This window comes from Mastigoproctus giganteus, chromosome 10 (genome assembly GCF_048544385.1).
Source record: "Mastigoproctus giganteus isolate SK-2022 chromosome 10, ASM4854438v1, whole genome shotgun sequence".
NCBI classification, from domain to species: domain Eukaryota; kingdom Metazoa; phylum Arthropoda; class Arachnida; order Uropygi; family Thelyphonidae; genus Mastigoproctus; species Mastigoproctus giganteus.
In genome coordinates, this window is record NC_143584.1 from 165,582,555 (window position 1) to 165,606,410 (window position 23,856).

The following is a 23,856-nucleotide window of genomic DNA, read 5'->3' on the forward strand; positions in this document are numbered from 1 at the left end:
CTTCATTCATTCATTCATTCATTTAATATTGCCACAATGTACTGCACAGGATAATCCTAAATTAAATAGTTTATAATACATTTATATACATATATTATTATCAATCAGTACAGAAGTACTGTTTTTATACAGGTGTTCTAATTTCAAATACAGCTTCTGTGTTCTTTAATTTTCATATACACCGGCTTTTATTATTTTTATAATTTTATAACACAAACATTTATATTTTTATTACATGATAAATAATATCTGGTATAATAAATTTGGGCATAATGCTCTTCATTTACTATTCCAGAAAGATAAAATTTTTGTGAGTTTACAAATATTTACAGAAGGAAACTAGATACTATATTCAACCTTAATTTGAGATATTTATACATATATCCTTTGTTTTGGAGGGGATTTATAAGAAGAATTAGACCAGACCACTACAATTTTTTTTCCTAACCTGTACACTGTACATTTCTTCAAGAGTCTACAAGGGTATTAATCACAAAAAAATAAGCTTTGTTTTGTGCATAAATGAGTTATATTCCCTTACTTTGGCGACTTTAATGTGTTTTAAGTGAAAGAAAGTCTATGCTACATGGTTTTATACAAATGTTAAATGCTATACTTGTGTGTAATAAAAAACGACAGAGAACTGTGAGAGATGTGCACATAGCAAACTAATGAATTCTGATGAATTATCTATTTCAGTCGAGATACTTTAACAGAACAAGATGCTTGGATGTTTAGAAAGAAAGGCCCCTTTTGTCCAGGATAAAATGTGGAAGGGATAATGTTATAGGTCCCTGCTGGTGTATTAAAAATCTCCAAAATAGTAAATCCTGACCTGTTAAAGAAAGAGACAAAGTTTATGCTGAGGTAATCAAACGTATTAAATATATATTTTCCTAAACTTTAATTTACAGATAATTTAGAGTTTCAAACATTTACATCTACAACATTTACAATTATCAGAAAACTTATGTAAATTTAAAAATCTAAGTTATTTGAAACTTGCTCAAGGTGATTGCTGTTCCACAAAAATATCTGAACAACTGAAGACGACCTATCTTCTTAAAAAATGTTTATCAAATACAAATAATTGGTAGATTATGCTCTGTTAGAAAGAGATATCCACAGTAATATGCAACGTTTCACTTTTCAACATACACTGGGAAGTGTTAAAAAAAAAAATCACATAATACAGATTAAACTTTAGTTCAAGACAAGAAATACACTAGAATAGTACATTATTAAAATATAAGATATGTTTATATAATACATTTATTAAATTACAATAAAATTCTTTAAAACACTCGGCATTGATGATTTCATTTCTGTTTAACCACTGTCCCTCTATTCCTAATATAGAGATTAAAAGATAAAGCACAGAAATGAATAAAGCCAAATGCAGATTATCAGATAAAACTAATAATCTGCATTAAAAGTTTTTCGAGCTGCTGTTACTAGTTCAAAAACTAAGTTTATTTTAAAATATAACACATAAATGAAAATTAATTACAGCATGTAAACATCACCTGTTCCTTCCACCAAGTTTTAGAAACTGGAATGCACAAAACTTTTAATACACACAACTGATTAAATTATTCATGCCATTATGAAACAAAATTATATTTTAAAATTATTTTCTTCATTTACATGTTTTTTAAACTCGACAAAAACTCCCTACATAAATATAAACAGCAAGTAAAAAAAGGCCAAATTATTAATTAATGCTAAAGACAAAAAAAATATATTGAAATGAAAAGACAAATCATTATTAAAAGAAATACAACATACATGCATGCAACGTTTTTCATCACTACTTCAATGATGAAAAAATAGCATAACAATAGACAAAGTTACTTAATATCTTCCCAATGGACCTTCACATACAATATCTCATTGACATGGTTATAGTACCACTATTTAATTGGTTGTCATGTATTGCAAGGAATGAGACAAATAAAAGAGTTTCAAGAATGCTAGTATTTCCACGATGTAATGGAATGCCTTCACCTTGCCTTAAAAACAAAGTGAAAGCTCCTAAGAACTAAAATAGAAATCTATCTGAATAAATCATTGTGATTTACACATACTCAATCAAATTTTGTTCAACTGAAAAAAAAATTAAAAATTTCAAATTTCTTGGGTTCAAACTACCCCCACCATTAGGTTTTTCTTCTAGTCTCAACAATTTTGTCCCCCTTCCCTCCAAATTTACAGATTTTACTCTTGAGTTTCCTAAAATTCTTTCCACCACTGATTCTTAAAAAAAGCTAACTTTCTTCCAAATCCAACCCAGTTGAATAGTCCCCTTTATTTTTTCTATTGACACTGGTTAAGCAAGTTCTAATTCATAAATACCTTGAAAAACACTGATCCAAACTTCATGGTGAACAAAGGCATTTCATATTCTTTTCATTTGCTAAATGTATCTTACTCACTTAAGAAATTTTGGGTTCTTAGACAAAACAGCATATACTTGTATGTCTCACCCAGGAATTATTCAAAATTATCTGAAGTCTTTTGAAGGTGCTATTGATTTGGAAATCATTTTAATGAATTATGATGATACAAAGAGCTTTGGGGACAAATACCTAGAGCTATACTAATGAATAGAACACTCAAAGAAAATACACTACAATATCTCTCCTCCAGTTCCATACTACCAAACTGAAAGCAATATAGAAAGATGGAAATTAATTGAGTAACTCTTACCTAAATGTTCCTGAATTCTTCCTACTGAAGTAGCCAGGAGCAGAAGAATTATTTACATTCACTGTCACTACATCAAATCCCACCTGATACTGTCTGCAAATGAAAGCAATAGTACCTTTGATTTTATTTCTTATTAGAAATGACTATGTAATCTGTTATTTCAATTGCAATCTTATTCTTTAGAACTATATTGTCAATATATATACTAAATATATTGACAATATAGAAAGAGCTTTGAGGACAAATTTGTTTTCATTACAATTAAGGGTCATCTATATATTACATTACCACTTTGAAGTAGTAAGAGATTTTGTGAGAATTTATTACATGGAGGGAGGGGGGAGGTTAGATAATCTCAATGTCACAAGTGACAATGGATTTTTTTAAATGATGCTACTGATGTCTGACATGCCCATTGGCCTATAAAGAATTATGCAAAAATAAAGGATTTTTTAGCATAATTCTTTATAGGCCAATGGGCACAGCTGAGCTTCCTGCATTGTTCATATGTTTGAAGCACATCTCACCTATCATGCACCTACACTGTTAGGTGCATAATTGTTTAGACTGATTTTGTTTAGATGATTTTGATTGGATTTAGTTTAGATGTGTTTAGAGTGGATGTGTTGCAATTTCATAGGTTTCAATTGCAGTTTTCATATTTTTAGCCAACAGGACACTGGGGATGAAATGATATTCCTCTACTATATCTTGGTAAAAAATGTGAAAGTAAAATAATCACAAAGGGATGTGATTAAATAGGATTACAGTTTGGTACAAATACTTTTTTTTTCTAGTTTTAGCCAGCATGATATGGGAATAAATTAGTATTCCTTCTATATCTAACTGATTAAAAATTAGAGAGCTGTAATTGCAATAAGGTCTATTAAATTTTACTCAATTATGAGATTGAATATTCCTTATTTCTTTTGCATATTGTATACAAGGGAAAATAGACATATTACAAATTTCAAAAATATAACAATGATAACTTTATAAATATATTGACAATGATAGCATTAACAAATATCATTAAATAGAATCTATATCCAACATCTGTCTGAATAACTGCGCACCTAGCAGTGTATACAGTACACCTGCTACTAATGTCTGAATGCAAGAAGCTAAACCATACTCTGATCTATACCATAATCGTGCCAAATTTTCAATATTTACATTGTAATTTGTACTTAATAAAGCAAGTGGATAAAAAGTAAGTTTTGAGAATTTGCTGCTGGAGTAAAAATTTTTTTGATTTATAAAGGAACACTCATCACAGAGAACTTTTAATGTTTAGTTGATTAACTTAAAGTATTTGTGTAGCTAACAAACTTTGAATATGATTTTTTTTATATAGTTGAGAATAAGTTCCCTCCCCCCAGCAGAGTTTGGTCTGTAAGACAGGGCCAAATTTTGAGCTGGTTTCGAACCAGTGGAATTAAGCATAAACAGCTGCTTGGAATTCCCAGAATTTAGAGGTACATGAAATCATTATATTTAAGGCACTACAGATGTATAAAGATGCTCACAAAGTAAAAAAAAATAATAATAAAATAAATACATTTGTTGTTTTCTTGTTTCTAAAAATATTTTACTTACTAAATACAAATATAGCTAGCTTCTACAAATAAATTTATGGGAAGTTATTTAGCCCAATTCACACATATGTTAACTGATCCTTCCTATTGCAGCTTGCATCAAGAACAAAAAAACATTTTACAAAGGTCTTTCAGGAATTTCTTTTTATACATCATTATGTGATGACTGAACTTCATATATTGGTAACATATATTTGTTAATTTAAAAGAATCGCTAGTGAAAACGGTTTAAAAAGCAAGTTTTTTCTGCAATCCTAAAACTATTAAAAATGTTAATAATAAAGAGAACTAAGAATGAAAATGAATCCTGAAGTTTTTACCTAAATCTTGAAAAACTTATAATAAAATCATGCTTAAGATTTTGTTGCTGCAGTGAAACATTTGAATAAATGCAACTGTCAAAATAATAAATGCAACTATCTAAAACACCAAGTGGAAAAAAATTTTTTTCCACAGAAATATAGCAAGTCACATACAATGTTGAATTAGAAATGGAATTAAAATACTGATCAGTTCTATTGAACTTTATTTTTTTTTTTTTTATTTTAATTTATTTATTCTGTGTTTGCACAAGTGTGTGAGTAGGTAAATATCTGAATGTGGTTTCAGTTTTAGAAATTAAACGAAAAATAATGATAAATCACAAAATGCATTTATTAACCAGGAGCTTAAAAGTAGGAAAATATGAGAAAAGATATACTGTACAGTAAACCCCCACTATTCGCGGTTTCGCATATTTGCGATCGCTGATTTAATATAAAATGAAACCTAAAAAAATGTGAATTTTAAAGTGCCGTGAATATTTTCCGCCATAAAAAAACATGGGTGTGGCTAAAATAATCTTTCCCGGTCAAAACAGCGCTCAGTGGGTGGGGGGAGAGTGGTGACAAAATCACGAGCGTGGATGTTTCTCGCTAATCCTTGTTCAGTATGTGTTATGTGCTTGTCATAGAAGGTTTCGTCGTATTTATAAATTGATATGCTTACAAAAGTGATAAATTTACCGTTTTGCAGTGTAAAACAGACTTTTTGGAGTGTGTTAACGGAAGAAAGTGACTTTATTGTGGACAAGTTCTTTCTAACCTGTACAAAAATATGGCTACGAATAACAAGGGAAATGTGAAAAGATCAAAGGTGATGACATTAGCAAATAAAATTGAGTTATTAGACAAATTTTCTAATGGTGAAAGTGTCTCCTCAGTGGCAAAACATTATAAAATCAATGAGTCAACGGTATGATCAATCAAAAAATTGGAAGAAAAAATCCGCCATAGTGTCCATGAAAACGCGCTAATTGCTTCAAAAATTTGCTCTGTAACTCGTGATGTTAAATTAGAAAAAATGGAAAAGGCTTTAAATCTGTGGATAGAAGACCGAACTCAAAATAAAATTCCGTTAAGTTCACTCATCATTCGTGAAAAAGCAAAACTCCTTTATCAACACTTTAGAAAAACTGGTGATAGCACTGGCAGGATAAGTTTTTTAGCTAGCAAAGGCGCTGGTTTGAAATTTCTAATAAATATTACGTTTAATATTAAATTGTTTCTTATTTTCATTTCGATGCCATATGCTTGCATTTCACTATGTACTGTCTATGTACATAGTCATATTATGAAGGTACATATAATACATACATAGACAAAATTTTAGACTAGTTTTTCTTATATATTACATACTTTGGAACGGAACCCCTTTATTACTATGGGAGCCATAACTCAGTATTCGTGACATTTCTCAGGAATGTAACCCCCGCGAATAGCGGGGGTTTACTGTATTAGAAAGGAGAAGAAGAAGAAAAAAAAAAAAAAAAAAAGCACTTTATTATTTTCCTTTTCTGAAAGTCAAGTATCTGCTTTATTGATTCATAGCAAAAAAAATGTAGGAGAAAATTTTGTTATTGTAGAAAAGGAAAGTAAAATGATTAAATCAAAGAAAGACTTTTGTCAGAAAAAAGTAAATGATTACTGAAATGTTTCCAAAGTCAGTTTCAAAACATATTATGAAAAAAAAATAAAAAACAACATATCAAGTAAGTACTTTTGTTCTTATTGGTCATTTAAATAAAATCTAATCTTATGCATTATATACATGCTTTAAATTTATTTTATGCATTCATCAGACACTACATTTATAAAGGAAAAGTACACGCTCCAAACGTGAAATACAGAGAGACACTAAATACTGGGTTTTAATTTTTTCATTAAAAGACTTGTTATATTTTGTGCACGTGTGGGTATCAAATATAAATCATATTACTGTATATGAACACCATTACCAATCTGAGTTTTTTTTTTTTTATTGACATTGAATATAATCATATTTTTAAAAAATGGGCTCAATGAAAGTATTCCCACTTAGAGCCCTGAAAATACTAAATCCACCTGGTTCTTACATAGGTTTCTTACTCTTCCAGAAGAATTTGCAGGCCTCAGATTCAAAATCTTATTCAGCTTATGAAATGCTGATCAGAATATACAGGGTGATTCCGGAGGAATAGTAAATATTTGGGGGAAGGGTTATAGTATTGATTATTCTGAGTAAAAAAGTTCATATAAACACGTGTCCAATTCTCAATGGATATGGAGATGTAGCTATTTGAAACTGGTGTGCACAAAGCCATTATGAGAGGTATTAAAGAACGATAAATGACTTTGTATTTATTGACTTTTTTGAATGATATAAAACACAAATAATTGACAAATTTTTTACAGTTCACTATAAATGTTCGAAAAGCCCACCGCCAATCTCAATGCACTTTGCAACTCTTGTGGTAATATGACATGTTTTCTTCTGAGATAGTCTTGGTATTCCTTTATGAGGGCAGCAGTATCCAAAAATGCGAGCAAGCAATTCATCTCTTGTATTCACCTTTCCTTTGTATACCAAGCTTTTCATCCATCCCCCCAAAACAAAAATCTAGCAGAGTGAGGTCTGGAGACCTTCGTGGCAAATGAATGGGACCATCGCGGCCGATCCATTGTTCAGGGAAAGTTCGATTTAGATATTGTATCACCAGACAAGTATAATGTGCAGGAGCTCCATCATGCTGAAAGTACATACCAATCCTTGTAGCCAAGGGAACATCCTCCAATAGTAGTGGAAGTTCGTTTTGCAGAAATTCTAGGTAAATGGGTCCTGTAAGACGATTCTGTAACACAATGGGCCCAATCAACTGATTGTCGATGATACTGAACCACACATTTACAGAGAATGTGATGTTGAAAATTTGTTTGTACGGTGGCATGTGGATTTTCATCTAACCACCTATGAGAGTTATGGGTGTTTTTGATAACGTCACGGGTGAAATTAGCTTCATTGCTGAACAGTATTAATGGATATTAATCGGCGATTAGAATTTACCCACCGACAAAATTCCGATCGCTGGGCGTTGTCTCCAGGTTGAAGGTGTTGCACCCGCTGTATGTGAAATGGATTCAAGCTGTGCTCACATAATGTTCGCCATACTCTTATCTGTGGAACACTGACATGCGTAGAAATTCTTTGGGTGCTAATAGTAGGACTACGTTCTACCGACTGAAGAATGTGTTCTATTTCATCTACATTTCGTTCATTTGCACGTTCAGAAGAAATATGAGTGCTGGGAACTGTACCAGTCTCACACAGTTTGGTGTAAACACTCTTGAATCCGGTATGCTGCAGTTAGAAAACAGTCAACGGTATTGTCTACAAGCAGCAGTAGCACAAAAACCATAGACAAACACCATATTGGCATATTCAGCATGTGCGAAGATGTGCGGCATTTTTAATAACACTTGTAACACCAAACAGCATCAGGTTATAACTGCTTCTTGGTCATATCTGATTCAGGGAGATGTGCGTGCCAGTTTCAAACAGCTGTATCTCCGTATCCATTGAGAATTGGACACATGTTTATGTGAACTTTTTTACTCAGAATAATCAATACTATAACCTCCCAAAATATTTACTATTCCTCCTGAATCACCCTGTATAAACAATGGCTAACTTATGCATACTTAATTTACTTATTCTCTGACTTTAGGTAAGTTCAAAAATTAATTTTAAAAAAAAATAATATATATATTCAGTAAAAAAAAAAAAATATATATATATATATAACTTAATTTTAAAAACTAAAATATCTATTAAAGTAATATCAATGAGGATTGAGATTGTAGTTTCCCTCTTTATTAGTTTGTTCACTTTCAATCAACATGATTAATGTTTTGTTATTGAAGTAGTTTATATGGTCATAAAAACTAAAATAACATTTTTTAAGCCTATTCTTAATAACTATTGTAAAACAAGAATTTACAAAAAAATAAAAAAATAAAAAAAATAGAAGCATTTATTGCATTCAATTATTGAAGCACAGCGACAGTATTTCTAACTGTAAATGCATGCTCGCTTAAAGTTATACTGCAGCATCTGGTTGGTGTCCAATTGTTGAAGCAGGCAGGCAGGCTTTTCATCCTAACAGGTTATGCTTGCAGCTATTCTATGCTAGTTATAGCAACATGTTCTTCTCTGCATGACAACAGTGAAGGTATGTCACATGTGGGCTGGGACTTGAATATCTAAAGTGCACCAGGTGGGGGAATTTTATTAATCAAAAATACACATTTTAAATATAAACAAAAATGTATTTTTTGCCGTTGTGTTCATAATAGATTAAAAATAAAGGGTACATTAAAAAGTGAACAATTCTGAATTATTTCTTGGCAAATTTTTAATGTTATAAAATGAGATTTATTTTTCCAAAGTGTGCAACTACATTGCTAAAAAAATTAGTGCACCTACTAGAGAGAGAGAGAACTACTTGTGAGATTTACAAAGGTTATAGCTGTTGTTCAATGAGCATTACAGTCAGTCACTTTTTTTCTCACAAGATTATTCCTACCCTTGTTTACGTGCAGAGCATCTGTTGTGATACATTTTGCATGTTCCTAGTAATGATGGCTGGAAAATAATGCGATTCCAAAGGCCTTTATTACTCAATAAAAGACTCAAAAGAAGCACCAACAAATGTCTTAAGAAGAAATACAACATGACACAGAGGCATAAGAACAGTGAATCCATAACTTCTCTTGTAAATGCTCTGGTTGTTTTTTGCATCCACAGTGAACAGCATAGTAAAAGATTTACCACCAGTGAATTAAAGAAGAGGTGAAAAGTTCTGCATCTATGAAGATAACTATCATTAGTAAGTAACATTCTGGTGCATTCTGATTGTGTTGATTAAAATTAAGGATTAAAATCACAGGTGCATTCTGCTTAGTCCTATGATAATGAAGAAAAAAAGACTAAAAATTTTTACCACATGAATGTGAAAAGAGGTAAATTGGGAAGACATTCTGCAGCAAGTAATGGATAGTTCAGCCGGTTTAAGGTTTTTGCAAATTTGCATAATGTAACTGTTGTGGTGTGGCTACTAGTGCTGAGACAGTGGCAACAGGAGTTTCCTAAAGTGTTGGCTAAAATAATTAAGTCAGGTAGTCATTTTATGGCACAAGTTTTTAATGTTAATGAAACTGGTTTATTTTGGAAAAGAATGCCTTGCCATATGTACATTGATAGAAGAGAAATAAACAACAGCAGATTTCAAAGTGGCTAAGGAGCATCTAACACTGCCCCTTGATGGTTATATAGTGAGGGATTACAAGTTGAAACCTCTGTCTGTGTACAGCAGGGAAACTCCAGGGGCAATAAAGCATATTAAAGTGTGGTCTCATCCCATTCATTGTATAAATGTTAAACCCAAAGACCTGGGATACAATCCCCATATTCAAAGTATGTTTTGGATGCCATTCCATCTTGTCATTGAAGGACTGTTGCCAGGACAAAGGATTACCCTCCAAAATCCTGATCTGTGAAAATGCCTTTGCTCATCCTCCACAGTTTGATGAATTCCATCCCAGCATCAAATGACCTTCTGCCATAAGACAAAACCTCAGGTTGAAGCCAATGGATCAGAAGATTATAGCAACCTTCAAGATGTAATATCTATCTATGATGCAAAATCAGGAGAATGAGGCATATAGCCAAGAAGTTCAAATCACAATCACAAATTGTTCATCTTACAACCTATCTGGTTTGTGAATGCACTGTTCTGATGAAAGATGCCTTCACTTGGCTTTCCTTGAAGCTTAGACTTTATACTGTCATACAGCTTGCACAAAAATGAAGAATAATATTCCCTTGTGATGATCTGTCATGTTTCTTAAATAATCCATTCTCATAATGCAAACTCTTAGAATCCTCAAAGCTTGATATCAGCTGAAGGAATAACAGGCTTGGTTGAAAGGTAATGAATGCTTTTGTTGCATAGATCATTCTTTTTCCTTCCAGTTGGAAGCTGCCTAAAAATGCTGAAGATGGTCCAGTGATACCTTAAGGGTCTTTATTGGTGGTAAGTATCAATCTGTGTTTTATAAGTCATGATCTTCAGCTGTCACTATATCAACTGTAACAGTTGAATGCCTTCTGGACCATGCAACAATTTCAAGGCTATTCTTACCATGACAGAATTTTGATACATAAATGTTTACAGCGGCATATGACAAGATTCCACCATATGATGCATTCACTTTTTTTTTTTTTTTTTTTTTTTAAACATCTTTTCACTGCCATCATCACTCTAGGCACCTGCAAAGAAATGTCATTGCACAACTTTCAAATTTGGTAAAACATATAAAAGGATATTATTGCATACACACCAAAGATTGTATTTCCTTGCTTTTCAATCAAATTAAAAACTTGTCATTCATTTTCTCTCTCTCTCTCTTTCTTGTATGCACATACATACACACAAATGCATGTGTGTATTAAAGATTTGTTACTTAAACCTTAAAGATTTGCTTTTTAAGGAAAACACAATGAGCTAACAACTTACTTTGGACCTTTTAAATCAACAAGAAGATAATTGTCGTCTGACGATGACTGCAGTGATATTTGATAAATAGGATTTTTTGGGTATGTCATGGGGTAATTTCCACAACCACCTGCTGTGCTTTCAGTCCATTCACCATTCTTTATCTGGGAAAAAAAAAAAATATAATTATAAATATCTTTTATGACTGTTTCTAATTATACTTTTATTTTTTTTAGATATAACAATTAAAGACATCCATTTATATTTATGCAGCAGTTTTCAAACTGTGTGCCATGGGATATTTTAAATTTTCAAGGGAAACACAGCGATACTCGACATTACAACACAGTTTCAACATTGCTTAAGTTGTTTGGACCTAACTATTTAATAAACGGAACTGTTAGATGTTTCTTTTGGCCTAGGGGTGCAGTGAAAAAATTACTGACACACTAAGGGTGTCGTGAACTGAGAAAGTTGGGAACCTCTGCATTTATGTAAAAGTCATGTTGTTACGAAAAGGCTTTCTGACTCTAACCAAATAGGAAAAAACTGTTAGATATTATATAGTCTGTCAAGACAATAAAGAACTACACACCAGATATAAAACATGTGGCTTTAAACTGTGTTACCAAGTGAAAATAATATGTAGGAGACATCTACCATGTAGTACAACCTGGGCCAACCTGTCATAATTTCCACTTATATAATATACCATACCAAGTGTTATATAAGACATTGCAACAGTTAAGCTTCTTCAGAAATCTTCTGTAAAGAACTCAAAGAACAATAAGATGCCAGTGCATTATGTAGTGAAAGAGGCATTACAACTGAGTCCTGGTAATGAACATGTAGTCAGACAAGTACAAGTTTAGCTCTGCTGCACTAATAGTATAGTCAGTTTATGAAAAATCAAGACAAAACATTGCACTCATCTTGTACAAAGGGTACTAGGAAAGTTTTGCAATACAGCTTTGTTTATTTAATTTTTTCAAAGTAATTTCCTCTACATTCAATACACCTCTCCATCCTCCGAAACCAATCTTTAAACCAGTTCTGCCAAGTTTCACTAGGGAGTAAAGCACACTCGTTGTCCCAAGCCCGTAGAAGGTCCTCATCACTGGAAAACCGCCTCCCTTTTAGCTTCATTTTCACATGCGGGAACAGTGCAAAGTCGCAGGGAGCAAGGTCTGGACTGTAGGGAGGGTGCTCGAGAAGTTTCAGTCCTGTCGTGGTCAAATATTCGGTGCAGGCTTTGGCGCGGTGATCTGGAGCATTATCGTGATGGAGGTACCAGGTGTCCATTCTTGACTTTGGCCACAGGTTCTTCATCGATCCAATGACTTTAGGCAGGGATTGTTCAGTATACCACTTAGCTGTGACTGTCTTCTGCGTGTCCAAAACGACACGTTCCACAATTCCACTCGATTTGAAAAATACAGGTATCATTTTCTTCTTTACAGATCGGTATTTTCTGACAATTACGGGTGTGTCGTCATCATCAAAGACCCAAACTTTGTTTTGAGCCTTGGTCGGCAGATCGTAATAGTACAGCCAAGTCTCGTCGCCTGTCACGATGTTGTTCACATACCGAGATTGTCCCTTATCAAACTTTTTTAACATCTCCCAGCACCAAGTCACACGTCGTGTCATCTGCTCTTCAGTCAGTTGATGCAGCACCCAGAGAGAACAAAGTTTCTTCATGTGCAAATGATCTTGCAGAATCGAACGAATTGCTGGTGCATTTAGGCCCAAAGTATCCTCTATGCCACCCGTCAACCACAAATCACAAAGGTAGCCTTTGCAGACAACCTAATCTTGCTTATAAACGGAAACTCCAGGCGGGAATTGGAAACACTAGCCACGGATGTCCTGGAAGATCTGGACCAGTGGTGCATAACCCATAAGCTAACAATCTCAACAGAGAAAACTTGCCAGATGCTCTTAAAGGGCCACCTTGACCCACGTAGGCCACCAAAGATCAAACTTAGGAACACAACAATCAAACTGGTTGATTCATACAAATACTTGGGGGTAATGCTGGATAACAAGCTCAGTTTCATTCCTCATGCTAAGTACTTGCTAAGGAAAACCAAAATCTTAACAGGAAACCTAATGAAAATAACCAGGAAATCATGGAAGATAAAGCCATCAACGCTAAGACTATATTATAATACCCTCTTCCTCCCCACTGTTTGCTACGCTGCAGGAGCTTGGGCACCGAGCCTGAGCAGAGGACAAGTCCGCAAAATACTTCTGCGAGCCCAACGCTTCTTCCTCCTGGCCACCTCCAGGGCTTGCCGGACCATCTCCACCGCTGCCCTAAGTGTCATCTGTGGGAAACGTCCAGTAATATACGATGTGATTGACACCTTCCTGCAATACCAAAGAAAACAGCCCATTCCCAAGAGCATAGCACAATACAGCATAGATGCTGCCCTACCAACTAAAGAAGATAACAACAGGCTCAGACAATTGTACTTAGCTGACTGGCAAAGGGACTGGACCGATTCTCCCCTTGGCAGAATAACATTTACATACTTGCCAGAAGTTATAGAAATCAATAAAACAAGCAAGCCCTGGATCAACCCGGGACTCTATACAATGTTTCTACTAACAGGACATGGCAGCATAAATGCCAAGCTCTTCACTTTCAACCTGGTTGAATCCCCCAACTGTGCTTGCGGGGAGCTTGAGACGGTGTCCCATATCATCTTTGACTGCAATTACTATGTGGACCTTAGAACACAACTCCAAATTGTAACAAACGTTTACAACCCCAATGACCTGCCAATGCTACTCGACAGCCCCGAGTCCTTCTCAGCGCTGGCCACCTTCGCGGAAAAGGTATTCTCCCGTAGAAAGAGAATACAAGCCACAGGAAACTAGGAACACAAGAATTAACACTGCTACAGACTGTATTGGAATCAATGTAAATCAACGAAATCAACGTATTGATTGAGTGCGCTTCAACTCCAGGTCCGGATTGGGCCCTGCGGGAATTGGGCGCACTCCAAACCATGTTACTTCAGTAATTCCAACCCAAAAATTTAAGGGTGTGGTCGTTCCAGGACAGGATTGGGCCCTGCGGGAACTGGGCACACTCCAAACCATGTAGAGCCAATGCTGAATTTAAAATACTATGGGTGCGTCCCGCGATCTAGGTCAGGATTGGGCCCTGCGGATCCGGGTGCACACCTATATAGATTGAAGCTGAGTTAACACAAAATGTGTTATTGATAACTGATTCTAAACAAGATAGTAGAACCTGGCTGCCTCCTCGCGGCTAGGGACGGGAGCGGGGGTTGAGGCTCTACTTGCCTTCAGCCCCCTGCTGCTAAATGCCAGATGCCAGCCACAACAACATATACAACACTCCACACACACTAAAATGAACATCAAAGATCTAAGTGCTATCAGCATTAAGAATCCTAAACTAAATTAGTCTAATACACCATACTACTCTATCTCGCGCCTTCCAAACTTCCAAAACTTAAACTAGCGATAAACTTAATTCTTCCCTAGTGCATTCATGTCACCCTATACTAAACTAACGCTAAACTTAAACTCCTTGCACGCGCGGGTGTAAATAGTAATCCCAGCGCAAAACGCAGCTAAACCTAATTTAAACTCAAAATAGTCACTGATGTCGTATCAAAATTCAAGTCGTTCTCTTTAGATGAATCATTACAATTCTGCTGGCAATAACTACCGCTTAATAGACGGCGGACATAGGGGGAACCCTGGAAACCGCCAGTAACCCACATAAATACATACATAGTACCCTTTGTATGGTGCTTGAATGATGGCATGTGTAAGGCAACATGAAGAATTTGAGGATCCAATCCATTATCCAGCCTGTTTTTGTGTGCAGGATTGGTACATCAATGAAGCTGCTATATTGTTGGATTGGTCCCATCAACAATATTGCCATATTCACATAGGAGAGATTTCCACTAAAACAGTTTCCAATGCAATAATCACAGCTGTTGGCTTTAGAAGCATAAGAGCAACTTATGTCTCTTCCTGGCCAGTTTAATTCACGACTCCCATTTTACACCCCCTCATGTCCCCAAATTAAAACATACTTTTGGTACACCTGAGCAAATATGTCTATGGCACAATATTCAGACTGTAATTCCTAACATAAGTAGTCTGAAATGCTTTTTGGTCAGTGTGCATGTGATTAAATGGCTATCACATATTGCTATTTAGCAATGCACACTGTATATATTGTTGATACTTTGACTGAAACTACCATATATAGTTATTAAAATGAAACTAAAAACAGAGGTTAACAAACAGTGATTCCACTCTGCTGTACACCGCAAGCCAAGCTGGGGGGGAACAAACCTGGAGTATACACAAGAGAATAAATAAATAAATAAATACTTGCATATTTTTAAGGTATCTTAAATAAGTAAATTCTTAAAAACGAATACACACATTTTCAAGAAAAGTATTTCTTGACAGATCTTATTTATTTTTTGCAATAATTCTATTGATTTTATCAGCCTTAAGAGTGGTCATATTGCAATGGCTTACTTGTGGAAAGCATACTGACCCCAGATGCACTATACAACTAAATAAAACACAGGTTTAAATATGGCAGACATTCTATAAAACTTCAAACAAGTTAAAGAAACATTAAAATACAAAATGTAATTTTCACTATTGACCAGAATCTATCGACAAGCCTAAAACATAATACAAATATGCAACTAAATTCTTAATTAATATTAAACAGAAAGAAATTATTTTTGTTTTGCTTTTATTAATAAATTATCATTTCTTAAATTTATTTATTAAAAACAGTATGTAACAATTTTCAAAAAGTTTATCTTTTCTGTTTATTTGCAATCTTGAAGTTTTTTTTTTTTTTTTAATGAATTTGTGTATTCTTATTCTGAATATGACTTAGTTTTTGAATAGCATCAATAGTTTGCAAAGAAATGAAAGTAAATATGCAATAATACTATATAAAATTTATTAACAATATTTCACTTCTGTGCAGAAGTGAGTATCAATCTTTGCTACAAGTAAACAACAAGCTAAAAAAAAAAACACAAATTAAAAAGCAAAACCGTCCTCGTGGATTAGTGATCACTGTGAACCAAGAACCAAATATAGTTACCCATCATAGCTTAATCCCACCTTCCTTGGTACCTCTTCTCCACTGACTATATCCTGGTGGAATCTCTCTCTCTCCTTACTTTTCAATTAATATCACCCAGATTTGGTCTGAAACAAAAAAATCTGAGTGAACATGCAAGTGATGGAGCTTGCTTGTTTTTCATCTTGTTTTCCTACAATTTTCAATCAACTTGTCAACTAGTTTTTGAAAATTTTCACTCTTAATGTCACTAATAAAATCATTCCCTACAAGATGAAATGATTACCACAAATATTTGCTCAGCATCAGTCATTTTCTCTTCCAGTTCTTGAAGCCAGTATCTGCTTAACTTATGGGCCAATAAATATGCTGCTACCTTTCACTTTTGCATCAGACAACTTTTGCATATGCTTGAAAGTGCCACCTTGAAAGTCATATGCTTTAACAAATTGTTTGACCAGTCACAGCTTGATATGGAATGGTGGAAGCAAGATTGTTTCTTGGAATCAAAGGACTGTTTATTACACTGTGTAGACCAGGCTGCAGCAGGCAATTCTATTTTCCTGTAGTGCTGATCTACTGCCCCTGCTGTACCAGAGGCAGAGAAATTAAGGAAACAGTGAAACCACCTTGCAAAAACCTAGAAGAAGCCCCAGTACCTTAAAGTTCCCACACACAACCCATTTATACAGATCATACTTTATGTTATGTAACAGATATCCCATTTATGTAGCCTTCTTTAATATGAACATACTGTACAAAAAGAATCAATGGGTGTATATTCTGTTCCTCTCAACTGTGACTAATACCAATTTCTTCATAAAGAACAATCAAATCAAAATGATTTAATTCATCAAATCATTTTGATGACATATCTTTTTCTGCATGCTTGAGTCTTACAGCTGGGATTTACTAGATACCATCTTTTAAAGAGATATCAGAAGCCTGCATTGGTTTTGGATAGACACAAGTCCATCATTAAGTCATATAATTCTCACCGATTGTGGAAATGTGGCAATTTACTTGAACAGACTTTTGAGGTGTAATCCCAATTATCCTTTTCACTAGATTCAGAATCCATTTCTGAATACTCTTCTCTCGAAAGTGGGTTGGGAATTGGCAGACCCTCATTGTGTGACACTGAAGCAACAGAAGATGACACAGTGGAATGCCACTAAAGGAACAACTTTTGACCTGCAGACTTTTTAAATTTTGATATATCCACCATACAAAAGTAGCAGTCACCACGATGGTTTGCAGGCTCTCAATCTCTCTCTATATTCGAGGTATAGCAAAAGGCATACAATGATCATTACCACCTATAGACATTCCAATATAGGTTTCATATGCACTGCAAATACTTGGTGCCACCAATGATATTATGCTTTACCTGCTTGGGATCTATATATCTACAAATAATGCAGAATGAGCCTAGAAATAATTTACACCTTCATTTGGTAGCCACTGAAAACTGCAACACACACTACAGGCTGTCATATATATCAAAGTATTGGTACAGACACTTATATAATGCATATAAATGTTGCAAAAACATAAAACCTTCAATTGCAGCAAAAATACTAATACTAAAGAAAAACCAATGATACTGAAGGAATAAGCACATAAATACATATAGGAAACAGTTAATCTTTTTTTCTGTTACATAGATTATTTTATTAATTTTATGTTACTTGTTTTGAAAAGGTACAGGTCAGCAGGAGAAGTATAAAGCATCAAGAGCTTATTTTTAACAGAACATGAAAAATTTTCTTGTTACTCATCTGGTACTGGAATTCAATTGACAAACCTCATACAATGGAATACAGAAGGTGAATATCAAGTCATTTAACTTAACTGGATATATTTTTATTTAACTAAGTGAATTCACAAAACATTTAATATTAATATGTCAAATTATGTCACTAATCAATTAATAATTTTTATAACATCCTTTATTACTCAATAAAGCTCAAAAGAAGCACCAACAAATTTATATTTTGTTATATTTGCAAAAAACACTGCAAAGATTTGTAGATTATATTGGAAATGCACTGTTCAATTAAAAAAAGTAGAAACACCGAAGTTCTAAAATATAGGGGTTGTTATAAAAGATTTGTTACAAAAAGCCACAGAGAAAAAAAGGAAGTCATGATAATTCTGGGGATCACAGTGATCACAAATCTATTTAGCATATCTAACCACCAAAGAATTCACATAACAATGACATTGCTGCACAACAGAATAATATAACATTGCTGCACAATAGAATGGGCAATTACCAGGACAGTTGTGATTCCTGTATATGTTTTTTTGCAACTGTAACATGACAAATTGTTATGAATAGTACTGGGAGATGTACTTTGATATATTAACATTATATGACATCCAGTGCAAGTAATAGCTAAAACAATTTAGTGTAGTTTTAGTTGAATGACTTTACACTCAACCATGCATATTCCTCACTGGCTTTACACACATCAAGGGATTTTTTTCCCCCTTTCTTACAACTTATTTCACTAATACAGTGAAATAAGTACTATTAAATATGAAATAAGTATTATTATTATTAACTATGAAATAAGTATTATTAAATACTAATAAAGGTACTCACCTCTTGTTTATATTTGTAAGGATTACCTATTTTTGACAAAGTAAATGGACAAGTGGCATATGCTCTTAGTGTATAATAAATTGTGTTCATCTTTTCATATTGAGATATAACTAGAGTGTAACGGGTAGTTCCATTCTGAGGAATAATCAGCTTGCATAAATAATGAGGGCTATTTATCCGAATCCCATCAATGTATGGAGCAGGATCATCTACAACAGAAAAAAAAAAAAAAAAAAAAAAGCATGTAAATTATGTTTACAACAAGCTTCCCTCATGATAATCTTTCATTTACTATTTACAAAACTTGTTAATAGATATGAAAAAAAAAATATTTATGAATAGTAGTAGTAATAGTAATGGCAAATGATGCAAGAAAGCAAGCTTATATAGCATCAACCAAAAAAAAAAAAAAAAAAAAAAAATTACACAGTTCACTCATCCATACCCACTAAAAATTTGTCTAGTTGGTCCTTGAGGATGTCACAGACATTCTCTCAGATATGCCAGCCAAGTTGTACTGGCTACCTGGGAGTCTAAAACCCTGATGGAACTGATATTCAGGCAACATTCAAGTCAAGTAGACCCAATTTCGGATGGTCTGTGACAGCCAAATCCTCTGCTTGCACCTTCACGATAGTGGAACCGTTAATAATCCTGGGTATAACCTCCATGCACAAGCACACTGTGGGTGACCACCCAGGTATGAACCAACGTAAGCAGGGGGGGTCAAGGTGTGGCACCCACATCACAGAGAAATGCCGCCCCTCTGTGTTACCAGGCAATACTAGGTGGTAGATGACTCTCATCAACTGGTGCAATAGCATTAGCATTAGCATTAGTAGAGGCATTTGATGCAAGAAAGCAAGCTTATGCAGCATCAGCCAAAAAAAAAAAAAAAAAAAGTAACATAAATAAATAAAAATAACCACTTCCACTTCACCCCTCTGTTCGTTCGAAATACCTGTCCAGCTGAGCCTTAAACTTATTTAGGCTATCAACTTCCACGACAAGGGATGGAAGTCTGTTCCACCCACCAACCACCCGCTGGCTAAAGGCAAATTTCCGCACATCTATCCTACATCTGTCTTTCCTCAATTTGAATTTATGCCCTCTCAGGTGATTTTTCTGAGCTAGAGGAAGAATCCCATCAGCATTGAGCATGCTCAAACCATTCAAGGCTTTGTACACCTCTATCAGATCACCCCGCTGGTGCCTAGTTTCCAGACACTGTAATTTGCAAAACTTAAGCCTTTCTTCGTAAGAGAACCCCTTTGTCCCATTCACCAATCTAGTTGCCCTTCTCTGTACTCGTTCCAGCAGCTCTACATCCTTCCTGAAATGAGGCCTCCAGGCCTGTATACAGTACTCTAGGTGTGGCCTGACCATTGCCTTATACAAGGGAATAATCACCTCCTTATCCCTGCTAGAAAAATTCCTATATATCATTGACAATACACCATGAGCTACTCTTGCAGCTCGTCTGCACTGCTCAGAGAACTTCATATCTGCCTGCACCACCACCCCCAGGTCCCTTTCATTCTCTACCACTGTCAGTGTAGTACCACAGAGTTGATACGTTGCTCTGGGGTTGCTGTTTCCCATATGTAGTACTTTACATTTGTCAATGTTAAACTTCATTTGCCACCTCGAAGCCCATCTGCTCAACCTTTCCAAATCCTGTTGCAGCAGCATAGTGTCAGTAGTGTCCTTGACAACCCTGCCAACCTTCGTATCGTCTGCAAACTTGGACATTAAGCCTGATATACCATCATCAATATCATTTATAAATACAGAAAACAATAAAGGCCCCAATACTGAACCCTGAGGGACTCCACTAATAACATTAGTCCACGATGAGCAGTGTCCATTGATTACCACTCTCTGTCTTCTCCCCCTCAACCACCCCTTTATCCATAGCAGCAACTTGCCTCCAATGCCACACTGCTCCAATTTGTGCAGCAGTCTTCCATGTGCAACAGTATCAAAAGCCTTTCTAAGATCCAAGTATATAATATCAAAGTTATTCCCTGCATCCAGTTCTTTTGTGACTGCATCATAGTATCCAATCAAATTGGTCAGGCAAGACTTCCCCTTAACAAAACCATGCTGTGTCCTAGCTATAACTGAAGTCTTGTCTAGATGATCCTGCAGTGCTTCTTTCACCAGTGCCTCCATTAATTTTCCGGGAACAGAAGTTAAACTCACAGGTCTATAATTACTTGTGTCAGCCTTTGATCCCCCTTTGTGAATTGGGGTCACATTTGCACATCTCCAGTCAATGGGTACCTCCCCTGAGTCCAAGGAAGCTCTCATAATTATGGCTAAGGGTTTGCTTACCTCCTTTGCTGCCTCCTTTAATATAACTGGATAGATCCCATCCACCCCAGGTGCCTTTCTTGTGTTTATCTTCAACAATTTCTCCTCCACTTTGCTCTCAGTTATTACAAGATTCTCTAGCTTACTGCTAGAGTTGAATACACCTCTGGCATTCCCCTCGCTGAATAACTCCTCATGTGTGAATGTCGATGCAAAATATTCATTTAGTTTGTTAGCTACCCGAGCAGGGTCATCAACAGTTGACCCATCGATCTCAAGTGGACCAATCTGATTCATCCCCTTCCTTCTAGAGTTTACATAAGTAAAGAACTCTTTGCTGTTTTTCTTCGCATCCCTTGCCAAGGATCTCTCGTAATCTGCCTTCGCCTGCCTAACCTCCTTTGTAACTTGGTTACAGATCAACTTGTATCTATCATAGGCGTCCGTGTCACGTGTTAATTTGTATGTATCCCATGCATTTTTCTTCTCTGCCATATGCCTCATTAGTTCATCTGTCAACCATTTAGGCCTAAACCTTGAACAATATTTCTTAGTTGGTATGTAAAGCCTAGTAGCTTCCACGATAAGTTCTTTGAATGCTTCCCATTTTGAATTTGCTGTTGGCAATATCATCAGTTGATCCCACTGTATAGAATTTAAATACTGTCTCAGTCCATTGTAGTCGCCTTTACGAAAGCAATACCCCTTCCCTTTACCCCTAATGGTAGTTACCTCTTTGAGTAACTCCCACTTCAGCACACTGTGATCACTGCCACCAAGTGGTTCATTTATCTGCAGATTCTTAATGCATGAAGAATCACTACTGATAATCAAATCAAGAGTATTACTCCCTCTAGTTGCCTCCCGAACATGCTGATGTAGAAAACAATCATCCAATAAATCCACAAAAGCCTTGCTACTGTGTGAGTGACCAGCCCCCAAATTCCAGTCAATATCTGGGAAATTAAAATCCCCCATTATAAGACTCTCTGATTTACTGGCCCACTCTATTTCTCCGAACAGTTTCTTATTATACTCATCAGAGTCATTAGGCCTATAGCACACTCCTACTCTCAATTTTGATCTCCCAATGCTTATGTCACACCAAACTGACTCGACACTGCACTGTCCAGCGATGTCGACTGGCTTCACTTCCTTGGATTTTATGTGTTTTTTAACTAATAGCATAACCCCTCCTCCCTTCCTATCCTGTCTATCCTTTCTGTAGACATTGTACTCCCCAAATTCCAGTTCTGCATTTCTTATATCTGTGTGACACCACGTCTCTGAAATCCCCACAATATCTGCCTTTGATGTTTTGAGCAATACCTCAAATTCATCAAATTTATTTACTAAACTCCTAGCATTGGTGTACACACAAGTATACATGCACCTGTTCTTTTTCTTAGCTACCCTAACACAACCCATGTGTTTACTTGTACCCCAATGATTCCCAGCAGTCTCTGAAATATCCTGCGTCTTATTTTCCAGGCTGCGGCTCATTCCAATAGAAGCAGTGCAAGAATCACTTTCACCTCTGCCAGTGGCTACTGTTATACCACCACTTCGCTTATTGGAAGCTTGAAGTGGTGGTACCCATGTTTAGTGTTCAGAGCTAAGTTCCGGTCAACCCTTCCCCATCTCTTCCATCATGCAGTATGACTGATGACCGTTGAGGTTATGATGAACATCATGGCGAGATACAATCTTCCTTACATTTTGAGGGTAAAGCTCTAAAACTGTGTTCGCAGGCCGGCTACTAGTGTTAGTACACCTGACCAAACTATTGGTAACTCTTTAGGAGGCTTCCGGATCAGCTAGTGTATAATCTTGCTACCTCTACTCTAACAGATAGTGACTGGAGAGAGTCCGACTAGTGTGTATGCGGGGGGCATTGTTGAGGCCACGTTATGTCAAGGATCTGGGTATATTCTTACCGTGTGTATGCCATATCCAAAAATTTCATTACTTCATACAGCATGTCCTCCACTTTTTCTTACTATTGAATACACCATGAATTGTCAAACTAATAGAGCAAGCTTATCTGCGAAAAGATCTAAACACTTCCTAGTTCATTTCACAAATATACGTGGTCTCAATTCTAATCTCAATGATGTCCATTTCCACTTACAGTCTGTCAAACCCCATGTACTTTTTCTGACAGAATCTCAGTTATCGGTTAATTCAACTACTGCTCATCTAAGTTGCTGAAATTATTCACTGTATGATTCCTTTTGCCTCAAAGGTGGTACTTGTGCATATGTCCGTTCCGATATTCCCTGTCAGAGAATTGGTAATTTGGAATCTCCTCTCTTCGATCTTCTTTGCATTAAAATTGCTCTAACTCATTGTGTCAAATTCATTTGTTGTCTCTACCCTTCTCCCAACTCCACTAATTACTTGGAGCTCTTTGACGTCCTCTCTCTGCAACTTGACTTTCTCCAGTCCAACTTTCCTAACAGTGAGATAATTTTTCTTGGTGATTTTAATGTTCACAACTCCAGCTGGCTTCCGTTTTCTAGTCACACTGACCCAGCTTGTTGAGATGCTGAGGCTTTTGCAATTTCTAATGACCTTGCACAGATTGTTCATCTACCTACAAGAATATCGAACAATCCTAACAATACAGTCAACACTCTTGATCTTTTTCTCACAAACAAAC

The 23,856-nt window shown here is 35.5% G+C and overlaps 1 protein-coding gene across 2 annotated transcripts in view; it reads right to left on the bottom strand.

The window, feature by feature from the left end:
* Window positions 1-397: 397 nt before the first annotated feature.
* The window catches only part of LOC150079452 (calpain-7-like), a 133,377-nt gene continuing 109,918 nt past the window's right edge, over window positions 398-23,856 (bottom strand). For both annotated transcript variants that reach the window (XM_090384077.1, XM_090384076.1), the window contains 4 exons: window positions 18,879-19,087; window positions 11,179-11,321; window positions 2,710-2,802; window positions 398-835 (listed from right to left, as the gene is read on the bottom strand). In XM_090384077.1, the coding sequence (XP_090240203.1) occupies window positions 691-835; window positions 2,710-2,802; window positions 11,179-11,321; window positions 18,879-19,087 (590 nt within the window). In that variant the 3' untranslated portion in view covers window positions 398-690. The remainder of the gene's footprint in view (window positions 836-2,709; window positions 2,803-11,178; window positions 11,322-18,878; window positions 19,088-23,856) is intronic.